Below are 12,713 nucleotides of genomic sequence, written 5' to 3'. Positions count from 1 at the left end.
TCCATTGGTTGTACGTGGTGACGTGTGACGTACGTTTTGTTTGCGGAGCGCGCCAAACAGGGCCATCAACAGTAGTAATCGCAGTGGCTTAAACTCTGGAACCCTTTTGCTCAGCTTGGCGTAATATTCATGCTTGGTAGGATACATGGCTTCTACAAGTAAAGCGCCGCTACAGACCAGAAATTTACCATGGTGAGCTGAAACTCGCTGTTTATCACAGAATGGTTCAAAAAGTTATTGCTAGCTAGCTAACATGCCTACTGTCAAGCTAGCTGCTCGCTGCACTGAGTAGACTGATGCATTCTGTGAATTGCTAGCTTTATATACATATAATAAATGACGTTAGTTATTACGCATAGTTGTAACATGGAAGGAAATTAGCTTGTCTTCCGTTCGGCTTACGTAAATCTTATCAGTCCATCAAGCATTAACATGGTGCCACTTCAGCAACAGGTTAACCGAAAACCTGCAGCTTCTGTCTGCGGTGAAAGTACTGTAAGGTTGACGTTTTGTTTATAATAAAGGGTGATGTTACGAAAAAAAATATGGATGCGGAACTAAAAAGTGGCCATATGTAATGTGATATGTCAACGTTTGTCAGCGCTTATCATATGTGTCCGTAAACGTTTCAATAATTTTCTTTAAAATTCTTTCGAGGTTGCTTATTTGCCTTGCTGTAAACGCAGTAGTTATTGCAAGTATGAATGCGTGTGTGTGCGTTTTCCTGTTTCAGGGTTGAAAAATACAGACCACAGACACTTGATGATCTGATTTCACACAAAGATATTCTGAGCACTAGTAAGTATGTGGACTGCCAGAATAACAATACTATAAAACTGTATAACATGACACTTATTGATAATCAAACTACTTTTAAAACGTAATAAACTGATAAACTCAATGCTATCTGCCAGTGTTTTTGACTCTTGAGCTTGTTTACTGTGGTTATACCGTCACTGTCATTAATGAGTCATGGTACTAAGTCAGCTGGCTTAAAACTTTTATGTTTCAAACTATTCAAGGGGGGTGCATATGTGGATTGTTATAGAAATGTTGGTTACTTGTATTTAAACAGATTTTCATTTGTTCTTTTTATTTCCAGTCCAAAAGTTTATCAGTGAGGACAAGCTTCCACACCTTTTGTTCTATGGCCCACCTGGAACAGGAAAAACCTCAACCATACTCGCTTCTGCCAGGCAGCTGTACAAAGAGAAGGAGTTCAACTCTATGGTGTTGGAGGTATGTTACAACTCCTCATTAGAAGATTTGGATTTGCTGAATTGTAAAGGTTTTTGAACTTGTAACTCTGCCATTTTACATTAAAATATAACTAATTTTGGTTTACAGCTCAATGCATCTGATGACAGAGGTATTGATGTAGTACGAGGTCCCATTCTGAGTTTTGCCAGCACCAGGACCATCTTCAAGTAAGACTAAAACACTTGTAGAGATTTTGACCAGAAATAAGTGTTCTCAATACTTTTATGTGCAGTTAAGAAGTGCAATGGAAATGTAAGCTGCTGCCTTTGCTTTTTTTATATATCTTGTCCTTCAGGAAGGGCTTCAAGTTGGTGATACTGGACGAGGCCGATGCCATGACCCAGGATGCCCAGAATGCATTGCGTCGAGGTAAGCCATCTGTTCGTTCAGGCATTACCCACTGTGAGGCACACGGCTCAGTGAGCAGGCAATTTGGCTGCTGCTGACTTACAGTGTATCTACTTTTAAACCTGGATATTTATTTAAAAAGCTTTACTTTGCAGAAGAGTGGAAATAATTATTGAATTTAACTGTGAGATATTTTGTAAATTTAGTCCAACCTGTGTTTTTCTAATAATGTTTCCATATTTCATTTATAAAGCATCTATTGCTGCTCAGTGCCGTTTTATATTTCTAAATAGATGCATGGTGAAGGAAGAGTGGATGATATTATTGGTATATTACTGTCAATTCTAAATTCTCAGTGAGGTGGTTTACAATCTTAGCAACATTAAGCAAGTCCTTAGGATAGATTATTCAAAAAAGTGGAGGTTTTTTTTTTATTTACTAAGATGTTGCCAGAATTTACATTTTAAACTTGTTTCCCTGCTTTCATCCCACCCTTGCTCTCTGTCTCAGTCATTGAGAAGTTCACAGAAAACACTCGATTCTGTCTCATTTGCAACTACCTTTCCAAGATCATCCCCGCCCTGCAATCTCGCTGCACCAGGTTCCGCTTTGGTCCGCTTTCGCCAGACCAGATGATCCCTCGGTTGGAGCACGTTATCCAGCAGGAGAAGTGAGTTAATGTGTGAATGCTTTCTCTCCACTTACTGTTGTTGTTGTTGTTGTTGTTGTTTTTTTACATCTCATTGAATTATTCCCAGAATTGCTAATGAACTTGCCAAATGTATTTGTACCTGTTGGCCTCCCTGGGCTCCGCTAATTTGCGTATAGTGAGAGAAATAACTATTTGATCCCCTGCTGAATTTATAATTTTGTTCATTTCCTTGTAAGTGAGCATTCTCTAATTTTTATGTTAGTTTAATTTTAATAGAGACAAACATAATACCAACCACATTAAAGATTGTTTAAAATCCAGAGTCTTTGTTCTTATGTTACGTTTCTGTTGGGTAATGTTTAGAAGTTTAGGGCTTCTCTGTGTGTGTTTGAAAACAGTTTAAATCAGGGTGCAACATCAACCCTGGCCTCTCAACTGTACCAGGCCCTGAAAAACCAACAAATGCCACAATAGGAAATAAATGTTCTCATTGTTTCACATTTATTGCTATATGCAACTTGAGATAGAAGAAATTAATGAACAGACTTGGAATTATTTTTGATTGCTCTATTTATTAAATGTCATCAATTATGTGTTCATGTCGCAAGTTTTAATTTAACGTTGATATGATTTAAAAATAGTTGATTATGTCATTATTTTTTGTGACAGTATTGACATCACGCCAGATGGAATGAAGGCTATTGTGACCTTATCAACAGGTGACATGAGAAGATCGCTCAACATACTGCAGGTATGGCCAGAAGTTCATCATCAGCGTTGTTTAAGATGTGGATGTCATATTCAGTGTGGCCGTTTTTAAACAGCGAAAATATAGCCACTGGCCACTTCATTAGTTGCGTCCCCCCTTTTGCTTTCAGAGCTGCCTTATTTCTTTGTACCATTCCTTTGAGGTGTTGATCCATATTGAGATGATTGAATCACACAGTTGCTTCAGATTTTTCTGCTCCACATTCAGGATGTAAATCTCCACTACATTTCGCATCCAATATATCCCAAAGGCTCTATTGGATTGAGATTTGGTGAGTGTGGAGGCCATTTAGGTACAATACATTTATTGTCATGTTCAGGAAACCAGTCTGAGATGATTTGAGCTTTGTGACACAGAGTGTACCAAGAAAATATCTCCCACACATTACACCATCGCCAGCCTGAACTGTTGATACAAAGCAGAATAAATCCATGCTTTCAATGTGTTCAAGCCAGATTCTGACCCTGTCATCACAGTGTTACAGCACAAATTGCTTTCCGTTAAGCTGCATGTTCTTCTCTAACATCCAACAGCGCATTTTCTCCCAGAGAATAACCACATACTGGATATTTCCTCCTTTTTTTTTTTTTGCACCATTCTCTGTAAACCCCAGAGACAATTGTGTGGGAAAGTCCCAGTAGACCAGCAGTTTCTGGTTACGTTTCTTCCCCGTTCTGATACTCCGTTTGAACTTCTTCAGGTTGTCTTGACCATGTCTACATGCCGTAATGCATTGAGTTGCTAGCATGTGATTGTATTTGCATTAACAAGAATTCAAACAGGCATATCTAATGAAGTGGCCAATGAGTAGTATATGTTATATATCCAAACTGCAGATGGGTAGACTGTACTGCATGTCATCCATCTCTGTGATTTCAGAGCACCAGTATGGCCTATGGGAAGGTCACAGAAGACACAGTGTACACCTGCACAGGGCACCCCCTCCGCTCAGATATAGCCAACATCCTCGACTGGTGCCTCAACAAAGACTTTACTTCAGCGTACAACCGTATCCTATATTTAAGTTCTATGAAAGCTGCACATTTCTTGTTTTTGACTATGCCATTTTATACTTTGAACATTTCTTATGAAGTTTAGCATATTCCAAGAAAGAACATTTCTTTCTTGCAAATAAAACTTTAGGTTAATAGAAGGTAGCTGTACCTAAATGCTTTGCAAATGTTTTTAAAGATTCGGTGACTTTTTTTTGAATGGTGGGTTAACGAACAAAAATTCATATTAGTAGTACAGTTTATGATCTTGCATTTCTTTAACACATGGATGAAAGAAATCCTTGAGCTGAAGACTCTGAAAGGTTTGGCTTTGCATGATATTCTCACTGAGGTTCATCTGCTTGTACACAGAGGTAAGGAACATGCAAGGGGGGGAAAAAATCACACGTTTTTATTTCTTTCTTTAATTTAAGCACCCCAGCACAAAAGCCACCCTCCTTTTATGCCAACATTTGATTGGCTGCCTCTCGCAAACATAAGGTTTGAACAGGTGGATGGGGTTGCTGTGCTCACAGACCAGCCCTAACCATAAAGTATTTGGAGCAGTCTTTGGCCACGTGTAACATGAGTGTCAACCATAGTAACAGCACATGTTAAAGAAAACACGCAATGGGGCCACTTTAAAACCCACTGAAAGGTTGGCGGTTAGTGACGTGTTCAGTGTTAAAGTTTTAAGCTCACAAGTTTGTGCATTAATGAAAGTTTTTCTGTTTTTACTATCAAAAGCAAAGTATCTAATTTTTAAAAATGTTTTTTCTTTAAAGTGGATTTTCCTCCCGCTATTCGGATTAGTCTGCTCATCAAGTTGGCCGACGTAGAGTAAGTGTGATGCTTTTTAAAAAAATATTTACAATGTAACAAGTCATGTTAATATAATAAAGACACCAACATGTTGATTTCCACACGTTGTGGCAAATTTTTTTATTTCCATTATTGCTCATGTTTCATCTCTTCAGACATCGGCTTGCATCGGGAACCAGCGAGAAGATCCAGCTGAGCTCCATGGTTGCAGCTTTCCAGGCAGTGAGAGAGCTCGTGGTCAGCGAAGCACCTTAGATACAGTAATGCAACGATGGTCTTTTTCCACAGTGGGGGGGGGGGGGGGGGCGGCAGTGTAAAAGATGTCTGGAACAATGCTAGCAGCTATCTGACTCACTCACATCTGCATACAGAACCAAGATGGAAGTCGATCAGCACAGTGGAAAAACGAAACAAAAGATCCTTTTGGCACTTTTGATTTAAAAGGTGGACTTGAAAAATCCTATTTTCAGTTTAGTATCACTGCAACCAGGTAATCAGTTCATTGTCCAAAAAAAAGTCATTGAACATGTGTATGTTTTAATCAGTTTAATAAAACCCTTTCTTATAAGTCCAGTTGCTGCAATATTAATGTGCCAGTACATTAGCAGTGCATATAATGGTAAACACAGGAATTAGAAAGTATATATATCTGATATTTACACAATAAATTAATAGTATAAAACTGTTATTCAAGTCAACAATGTGAACACTGAATGTATGCTTTGTAGTACCGCAGTAGTGCAATAAATGAAATCTTAGTGCAGGAATGTTGCATCTAAAGTATCTTAAAATATGCTTAATCTGCTTCATCAAGCTTTCAAAGCATTTGTTATCAGAAAATACAAGGCGTTTTTAGGATCATAGTTAATCGCTGAAAATGTCAGTTATTTATTTTTAAAGTTCCTATTTAACTTTCCCACTCCTCTTCATCTGAGGAGCAGCAGGACTTGAGGCGTTCGGGGATGTTTTTGTATGTGAGGTACTCGAGGATCCTCTTGGGGAGGGGCAGCGCCTCAATCTGGTGCGTGGAGATAGAGTGGCGCAGGATAGATCGACACAGGTGGCACAAGCTGGGCACCGCACTGGGTGCCCTCCAGAACCTCACGTGGCCATCTCTGGTTCTGCCAAAAGAGACACATTTGCATGTTTATTCAGGGGCCAGTTTTCACAAAGATACTTTAGACTGGTGTGTTCAGGGATGGTCCTAATTTTGCTTGTAGATTTAATGCGTCTAATGCAAATCAGATGGTGTCAATAATGTAAAGACAGGTCTCATTTTCACCTTTAAATGAATCAAACTTCCGTACTATCTCAAGCCTAAGATTGATGTTACCATGGTACCGACAGGTAGCTTTGACTATTAGTACTCGAAAAGACAAAATCGTTGCTTGTAATTTACCAACATTATGTATTAGAACAGAGTTTTAGATACTGAATTGCTTTCAGCCACTTTTGTATTTTCAAAGGAGCCACTGCACTAGATGGATCTGCATATCTGATCCCCCCACCAATATATTATATTTAACAGCTTAATAACTGGGGGTTTTTTGACTAAAAATGAATGATATGAGAGCCTAATTTCATGGATAAGTTTAGCTGTATAAATATACTTTATAAAAAAATAAAATAAATAAAGCTAGGAAGTGGGGTAAACTGAATTTTGGCATATAATGTCTATCGACCACCCTCTGTAATATTGTGAATCTATGCTGAAATGAAAGCATCCTTACCCCGTAGCAACAACTCCCCCTTGTGGATGGTACTTGCAGCACAGTCCATTAGAGTCTCTGTCTCTTTTCGTCTCCATCACCATCCCTTTCTCCCCCAGCTCCCAAATCCTAAGAGCTCTGCAAACGCAACACATCTGTCTGAAAGCATCTTTCCAGTGTGTAAAACATTTAAGTTATATAATATAGCATTTTCAGATAACTGACCTGTCGTCTGTCACAAGTGTCAAGTGCAGACCGTTTGGAGAGAACTGTATTGCTGATATTTGGTTTTGCCCATAATCTTCAAAGTAGTCACTGTGCAGAAGAGAAAGAGCGATGACTTTGAACTGCACCAAGTCAAAGTCAGACGCTCCACATAGTATACATAGAAAACAGATTGCAAAAGACAAGGACACTAGGACATACTTTCACATGCCGTGTCATACGCAAACAGAGATAATGACAGTGTGGGCTGTTTGGTTCACAGATTTAAGCTTCTGTACTTAAACTCAGTGGTAACAACCCGTTTATTTGAGTAATTTGCGGTCTTCTTATGTAACCCATAGAATGGAGTCTTTGTGCACAATTTTAACCCTCAAAGTTGTACAAACTCACGCCAGAGTGGCCAGTTTCTCTGCTGTGTATGGGTCCCAGAGGTCGATCCACCAACTGGAGCCGCTGAAGGCTGCAGTGGCGAGAATTGCCCCGTCAGGAGAGAAGTCACAAGAAGACAGGAGGTACACGGTCTTGTGGGCCCCTCCTGTCAGGTTCCTGATGAATGTATATGAACGTAGACTCCACAGACACACCATCTGATCAAAGTATAATCATGCAGGGTTAATGAGACTTTATACCTTGCTGGAAGGGCTGTTTTTAATTTGGAAAATTAATGTAGGTTTAGTCGACGCTCAAAGTAGCTTGTCCCTGGGGTAATTAATTGCTGCAGAACTGAAATTTTTTTTTACAAAAGCTAGTAATTTGTCAGTGATGTACTTGCTTGGTGTCAGCAGGACACCCTGAACCACGCAGCAGCGAGTGACTATGCTCTTAAAGTCTAATATTACACAACGTTATGCTGTCTGCTTTCCTTTGAAAATGAGAATATGTGAAATTGCCAGTTTGACTGGAGTGTTAAGACTTCCTGGTGCTCCAGAAGTTTCTAGAAAATGCTAAATGGCCTAAAAACATTTTAATAGCAGGAGCAGGTAAAACAGACCACTACAATTGATATTCAGAAGCACCCACTAGCAGATAATTTCACTGAAAATGGATATCTCCTATAGGTGTTTAACTGGGTTGGTGTCAGCTGACTAAAGACATAAAATATAAGTCTCTGTATTTTCATACTCAAACCAACCAGAGCCTTTAGATAGTGATATTGTCATCCTGTGAGAGACCACCCCCATGAGGACAGAACTGTTTCATCACCAGATAAAGATGATTACTCAAAACAACATGTCCTAAAATAGCCCCACAGCATAACAGAGCCACGCTCAGTGGAGAGATCAAGCATTCAGGTTTTTCCTATAATTTGTCCAGGACGTATGCAACTCATATCCATCAATACTGGTAGCTGTCAAAAGAAAACACCACTAAAATAACTGAAGTTTGCAGAAGATTAAATACTTTACATAAGCAAATATCAACAAACTTGTTAGGAGCAAGAATTCAAATAGGAAAATATTTGAATATACCTTCAAACTAATTTCATTGTCCTAGAAAAACTAACGTGATGCAGGATTGCATTTAAAGCTGCCCTTTTAGACAATTTGTATCACACACTTTGAGCCATTCTCCTGATTAGACTTGTGGACAAACAACATTAAATTTGACACAGAGTTGAATGAACAGGGTCGCCCAAATCCATGTTGATAATGTTCATTAAAAACTGATAAAAAGAAGGACAAAAGGACACATTCAGCAAGCTTAGAGACATTAAGCATTTACAAGTGTTTGAGTTTTACATGCACAAACAAATTACTTAAGTTATCTTTTACAGTGCTCAGTACTTGATGAATATGACCTAATACGGTACTTTTGCAATGAAACACCTCACCCTGTCAAATCTCCCGACAGATGCAATCATGCTACAGTCAGATGATACGCAGCAGGAACTAATCCAGTCTTTATGGCCATAAAGCACCTGCACCTTTTTCCCTAAAACAGACAGGAAAAACATGGATGTAAATGTAGACGAGAGACTACAAAGCCTCATTATTTTTACTTTATTTTTTAAAATGACAGTACATCTCAGCTCCTGATTCCTGAATGTGTAAGCACAGCCATCTGCTAGCTTTAACCTCTTACATTAGAACAGAAGGTTTATTTCAGCTGAGTTTCACAAGATTAAACAGGGGTGAAGTAATGAATAGACAGCTTCAGTCATTAAGACCCTGTCTGCAAAGCCTCCAGAGTTGTTTGGTGACACGTGACAGTTAATATTTAACAGTTTTTTTTAAATGGGTGATCAGGCAAGCTCGAGGTGTACTTTGACATTTGAAAATTCAGCTGAAAAGCCTTGCAGTTCTAAGGTTATCTGCAAGAAAACAATTTGAGCCCAAGTAAAAAGGACGCACCAAATATGTAGATTATATTTTGTCCAAAACATTTTTTAAAAATAAGACTGTTGTGACTGCTACTCACAGGTATTTCTCATAAATATCTGAAAAATACCTTTATGAGCCAGGTCCCATATCCTCAAAGTTTTGTCCCGAGAGGATGATATGAGTGTGAGCGTCCCATTCTGAGGAAACACCAGGTCCCTTACAACCCCTTCGTGGCCGTGGAGATCAAAAACAGCACTGCCTAGAGGAAAGGAAAAGAAAAAACAAGCGATTTGAAAATCCATTTAATTCAGCCAAGCAAAACTAACAGTCACAGAAAAATAAAAATCTCACCTGTTAAAACGTTCCAGATTTTGATCACCCCGTTCTCCAAGCCCGTGGCCAGAAGCAGGCTGTTTTTCCCTTCTGATCGTGCTTTAGCCGGACACGCTGTTGCATTTGATTTTGGAGGTCTGGGCCCGAAGGCGAGCCCCCACACTGGGTGACCACAACTGAAGCTTTTGTCTCCTCTGTCAGTCTCTCCATTTTGACTTTCTCTGTGGGTGAGAGGAGCACCAAGAGTGCAGATGCCATAAAAAACTCCAGTGTAGGCGGTGTGAAGCTAGAGTTGGTGATTAAATGATGCAGCTTTCAAGTGTTGCTGGTCACAGCAGATCTAAACAACTAAACGGTAAACTGAGAGCTGAAATTTGAGTCTTCATGTTTTGCTTTTTTCTTTCACGTTAATCTAAAATAATAGCTGGAATGAATACATCCACTTGCATTCTTCTGCCTCCTTCCATATGTTTTATCAAATGTACCAACAAAATCTACTGAGTATTTAAAGTTGTAAGTCACATTTTTTTTGCCTTATTTAATTATTTAGGCAAATTCAAACATTGTTCATGGAGCAACAATTCTTTACTGCAACAAAAATATAAAGAAAAAAATAAAGAGTACTGTTTTGTTATTTTGTGTGGTATTGGCAGCAGTGCTGAGCATTTTTCAAACAAATTGGCACTAATGAACACTGCTGAGCCGAAGGGAAATTCTTTGTGGGCACTAGACAGAAAAATACTATAATTTCAGGGGCCTAATTTAGAGGTGTGGGGGTGTAGGGCATAACAGCAAGACCCAAAAGTTTAATATTAAATACAGAAAAATTAGAATTTTTAATAAATAAATAAATGAAAAAAGGAATAAATGACATTACTTAAAGCTATTTTTAAAATCTATATCTGGTCTTACTTTAAACAATAGATGCTTTTAATGCTTATTTTCTGGAGTTTTTATCGCATTCATGCCTTATTTCCAAAATACTGCTCAGTTGCATGAGGATATTTTCACATACTGATTAACTTTCATAACCACACATAACACTAAACACTGGATCTTTATAATACAAAAGCCAGTGCAGAAATGGACTGTGATCATTATTGTGGAGTTGTGCAAGACAGAGACGGGTTATAGAAGCCAAAGGATATTATCATAAGGTTACATTTTAACTGTTTACTTGATCTAGCCGAACATGAAGTAATACTTTTTCCCAGGTGGCTTGATTTCTTACATAAATACAGGCGTGTATTAAAAGAGAAAACAAGGGGTTAAATCTGATTGTCCACCACCATCCCCACCCCACCCCACCCGTGCTACTGTTAATCTTACAAAGCCCAGCGTCATTGTATAAGAGCAGTTTGGACATTTACTCGAGTACACTTTTAATGTACCTATGTTATTCGTCTTTTTGATGCGAGTATAGTACTTGTTTTAACGCTTCAGTTATTTATTTTGTAGATTTTGTAGAGTAACTGACACATATTGTTCGGTATTACTACAGATAAAACTACACACATTTTACTTTAGGTAAAAATAAAATATATTTTTAATACTATTAGACTTACCGATATATTTTGGATTAAGTAAAGATTCCGTCACTTTGCATAACAGTTACTGTATATAAAAAGATGTTTACACTTTTTGTGTAGTAGCCTCTGTAGAAGGAACAGGGCTGCACTTGAGTGTCCCCGGTATTTCCGTCACTGTATTCATTTCGAATCAAGTGTTCTTGTTACCTGCGGGCGCCTCTGTGCCACAATTAATCAAAAATAAAAAATAAAAATCAATCAATCATTCGAAAAGCCGGTGCAGGACCTGCCACCACCACCTTCCACGGAAACCAGAATCTTCGAGGGCGACCTGAATGCATCACGTGCGGATTAAATATACAGTAAAACCTACTCGGAGTCGAGAGGCCAGGCGACGACCCAGACGATCCCGTGTCCCATGGACCAGGCGAACCAAGCTCCATCCGGAGAGAAGTCAACACTCCAGGTTTCACGTCCAGCTCTCTCCACCAAGGACGGAGGTCGCCTGGTCTTCAGCTCCAGGAGAAGAGCCGGGTCGGACGCTGAAGGAGGATAGAAAGACACCACATAATCAACGTTTGGCACGTTCATCCTCTGACAGCGCTTGCAACTCTTAACCCACCAGCGTCCCCTGCTCGGTTGTATACGGTGCCTCTGGAGGTTTAATGCCATCTCCAAGTAACCGCTGCCTAGTTTCTGATCGTTGCGATGACAACGTACTCACCGAGCTCGGACGACAGTCGCAAATATTCACTTACATGTCGGCTGCAGCTCTGGGTTGTTTTCCGTGGAGCACATCCTTTCGCTTTTCACATTCTTCGCTTTGTGACCGACTTCCTGAACGTGCCCTCCCCGGTTGACCGCAGCATTTAAACTAAAGGAGCTCACACTTTGTACGTCCGCAGAGGGCAGGGGCTCGGCGACAGAGTGCTGTCTGTCAGAGATAACGTGACAAGAAGAAACGAAATGTTCAGTGAGTTCCTGTTATCTGACTCATTTGTACCATTGCCCAACGTGATCACGTCTCCTTTCATGACGTAACCTTATTATAACCCTTAAACCACACCCCCCATGAGATTAAACAACAATCCAGCTTGTTCCTTACACCGTATCCACTCGTTATAACGAGAGTTGGCTTTATTATACCCAAAGTCAGTGATTCAGGGACGTGGAGCGACTTTTTTTTGTTAGTGGGGTCTCTCTCTCTCTTACACACACACACACACACTGACACACACACACACACACTGACACGCCCCTCTTATGATAGTGGAAAATACCCTGGTACCTTTGGTCAACTGTTTGGGTTGAAGTTCACATTTAATATGAAAATTTCTCACTAAAATATTCATAAACAATGTTTAGTTTTTTTTATTTCACCCAGAGCAACAGAAAATGTGCAAAACTACAAAGTGAAAAAGCTGTGAAAACTGAGCCTTCATGTGAAGTTCATTTGCAAGCTTTGCTCTCTTGCATCATGCATGATTATTTCTGGCCTACTGTACTTTGGCCTACTGTACTTTGGCCTACTGTACTTTGGCCTACTGTACTTTGCTTGCTTGTTTTTTTCTCGCTGTGATGAACAATATTATCATTATTAGTTGAGATCACTCTGAATATTTTTGACTTTTTAAGGACATAAAATTGTTCAAACTGAATTACAGGGAATGAGTATTGATCTAGTAACAACAGGGACTTCTAAATTTGTGAATTAATTTGTGCCATTGAAAAATACAATTAGTGGGTTATTTCT

General features: G+C 39.3%; 2 protein-coding genes across 3 annotated transcripts; one reads left to right on the top strand and one right to left on the bottom strand.

Moving 5' to 3' along the window:
- On the top strand, nucleotides 1–5,416 carry rfc5 (replication factor C (activator 1) 5). 2 transcript variants are annotated; one of them, XM_082555763.1, is made up of 11 exons: nucleotides 6–192; nucleotides 734–798; nucleotides 1,103–1,239; nucleotides 1,348–1,427; nucleotides 1,556–1,629; nucleotides 2,119–2,278; nucleotides 2,930–3,011; nucleotides 3,909–4,038; nucleotides 4,318–4,395; nucleotides 4,807–4,861; nucleotides 4,999–5,416. In XM_082555763.1, the coding sequence occupies exons 1-11, from the start codon at nucleotides 146–148 to the stop codon at nucleotides 5,096–5,098; spliced, it is 1,008 nt and encodes a 335-aa protein (XP_082411889.1). In that variant the 5' UTR covers nucleotides 6–145; the 3' UTR covers nucleotides 5,099–5,416. The 2 variants fall into 2 exon arrangements, with proteins under 2 accessions (XP_082411890.1, XP_082411889.1); XM_082555764.1 differs by lacking the exon at nucleotides 734–798 and having other exon boundaries at nucleotides 1–192.
- Nucleotides 5,375–11,937, bottom strand: wsb2 (WD repeat and SOCS box containing 2). Its single transcript, XM_082555762.1, has 9 exons — nucleotides 11,719–11,937; nucleotides 11,334–11,502; nucleotides 9,450–9,652; nucleotides 9,226–9,357; nucleotides 8,609–8,709; nucleotides 7,168–7,364; nucleotides 6,778–6,867; nucleotides 6,574–6,690; nucleotides 5,375–5,964 (listed from the first exon to the last, which is right to left on the bottom strand). Exons 1-9 carry the CDS (start codon nucleotides 11,756–11,758, stop codon nucleotides 5,751–5,753), a joined length of 1,263 nt encoding a protein of 420 aa, XP_082411888.1. The 5' UTR covers nucleotides 11,759–11,937; the 3' UTR covers nucleotides 5,375–5,750.
- Nucleotides 11,938–12,713: the final 776 nt, after the last annotated feature.

This window comes from Aulonocara stuartgranti, assembly GCF_965226115.1.
Source record: "Aulonocara stuartgranti genome assembly, chromosome: 12".
NCBI classification, from domain to species: domain Eukaryota; kingdom Metazoa; phylum Chordata; class Actinopteri; order Cichliformes; family Cichlidae; genus Aulonocara; species Aulonocara stuartgranti.
The sequence above is the reverse complement of the archived record's forward strand: the minus strand, read 5'-3'. Positions and strand labels throughout refer to the sequence as shown.

What these genes read in the sequence shown, in the direction of transcription:
- rfc5 (XM_082555763.1), top strand. Translation starts at nt 146, where the DNA reads ATGGCTTCTACAAGTAAAGCGCCGCTACAGACCAGAAATTTACCATG. An exon ending in CAAAGATATTCTGAGCACTA is followed by an intron (nt 799 to 1,102) that starts GTAAGTATGTGG and finishes TTTTATTTCCAG; the next exon opens with TCCAAAAGTTTATCAGTGAG. An exon ending in CTTTACTTCAGCGTACAACC is followed by an intron (nt 4,039 to 4,317) that starts GTATCCTATATT and finishes CATGGATGAAAG; the next exon opens with AAATCCTTGAGCTGAAGACT.
- wsb2 (XM_082555762.1), bottom strand. Translation starts at nt 11,758, where the DNA reads ATGTGCTCCACGGAAAACAACCCAGAGCTGCAGCCGACAT. An exon ending in GCCTGGCCTCTCGACTCCGA is followed by an intron (nt 9,653 to 11,333) that starts GTAGGTTTTACT and finishes TCTCACCCACAG; the next exon opens with AGAAAGTCAAAATGGAGAGA. An exon ending in ATGGGACCTGGCTCATAAAG is followed by an intron (nt 8,710 to 9,225) that starts GTATTTTTCAGA and finishes TGTCTGTTTTAG; the next exon opens with GGAAAAAGGTGCAGGTGCTT.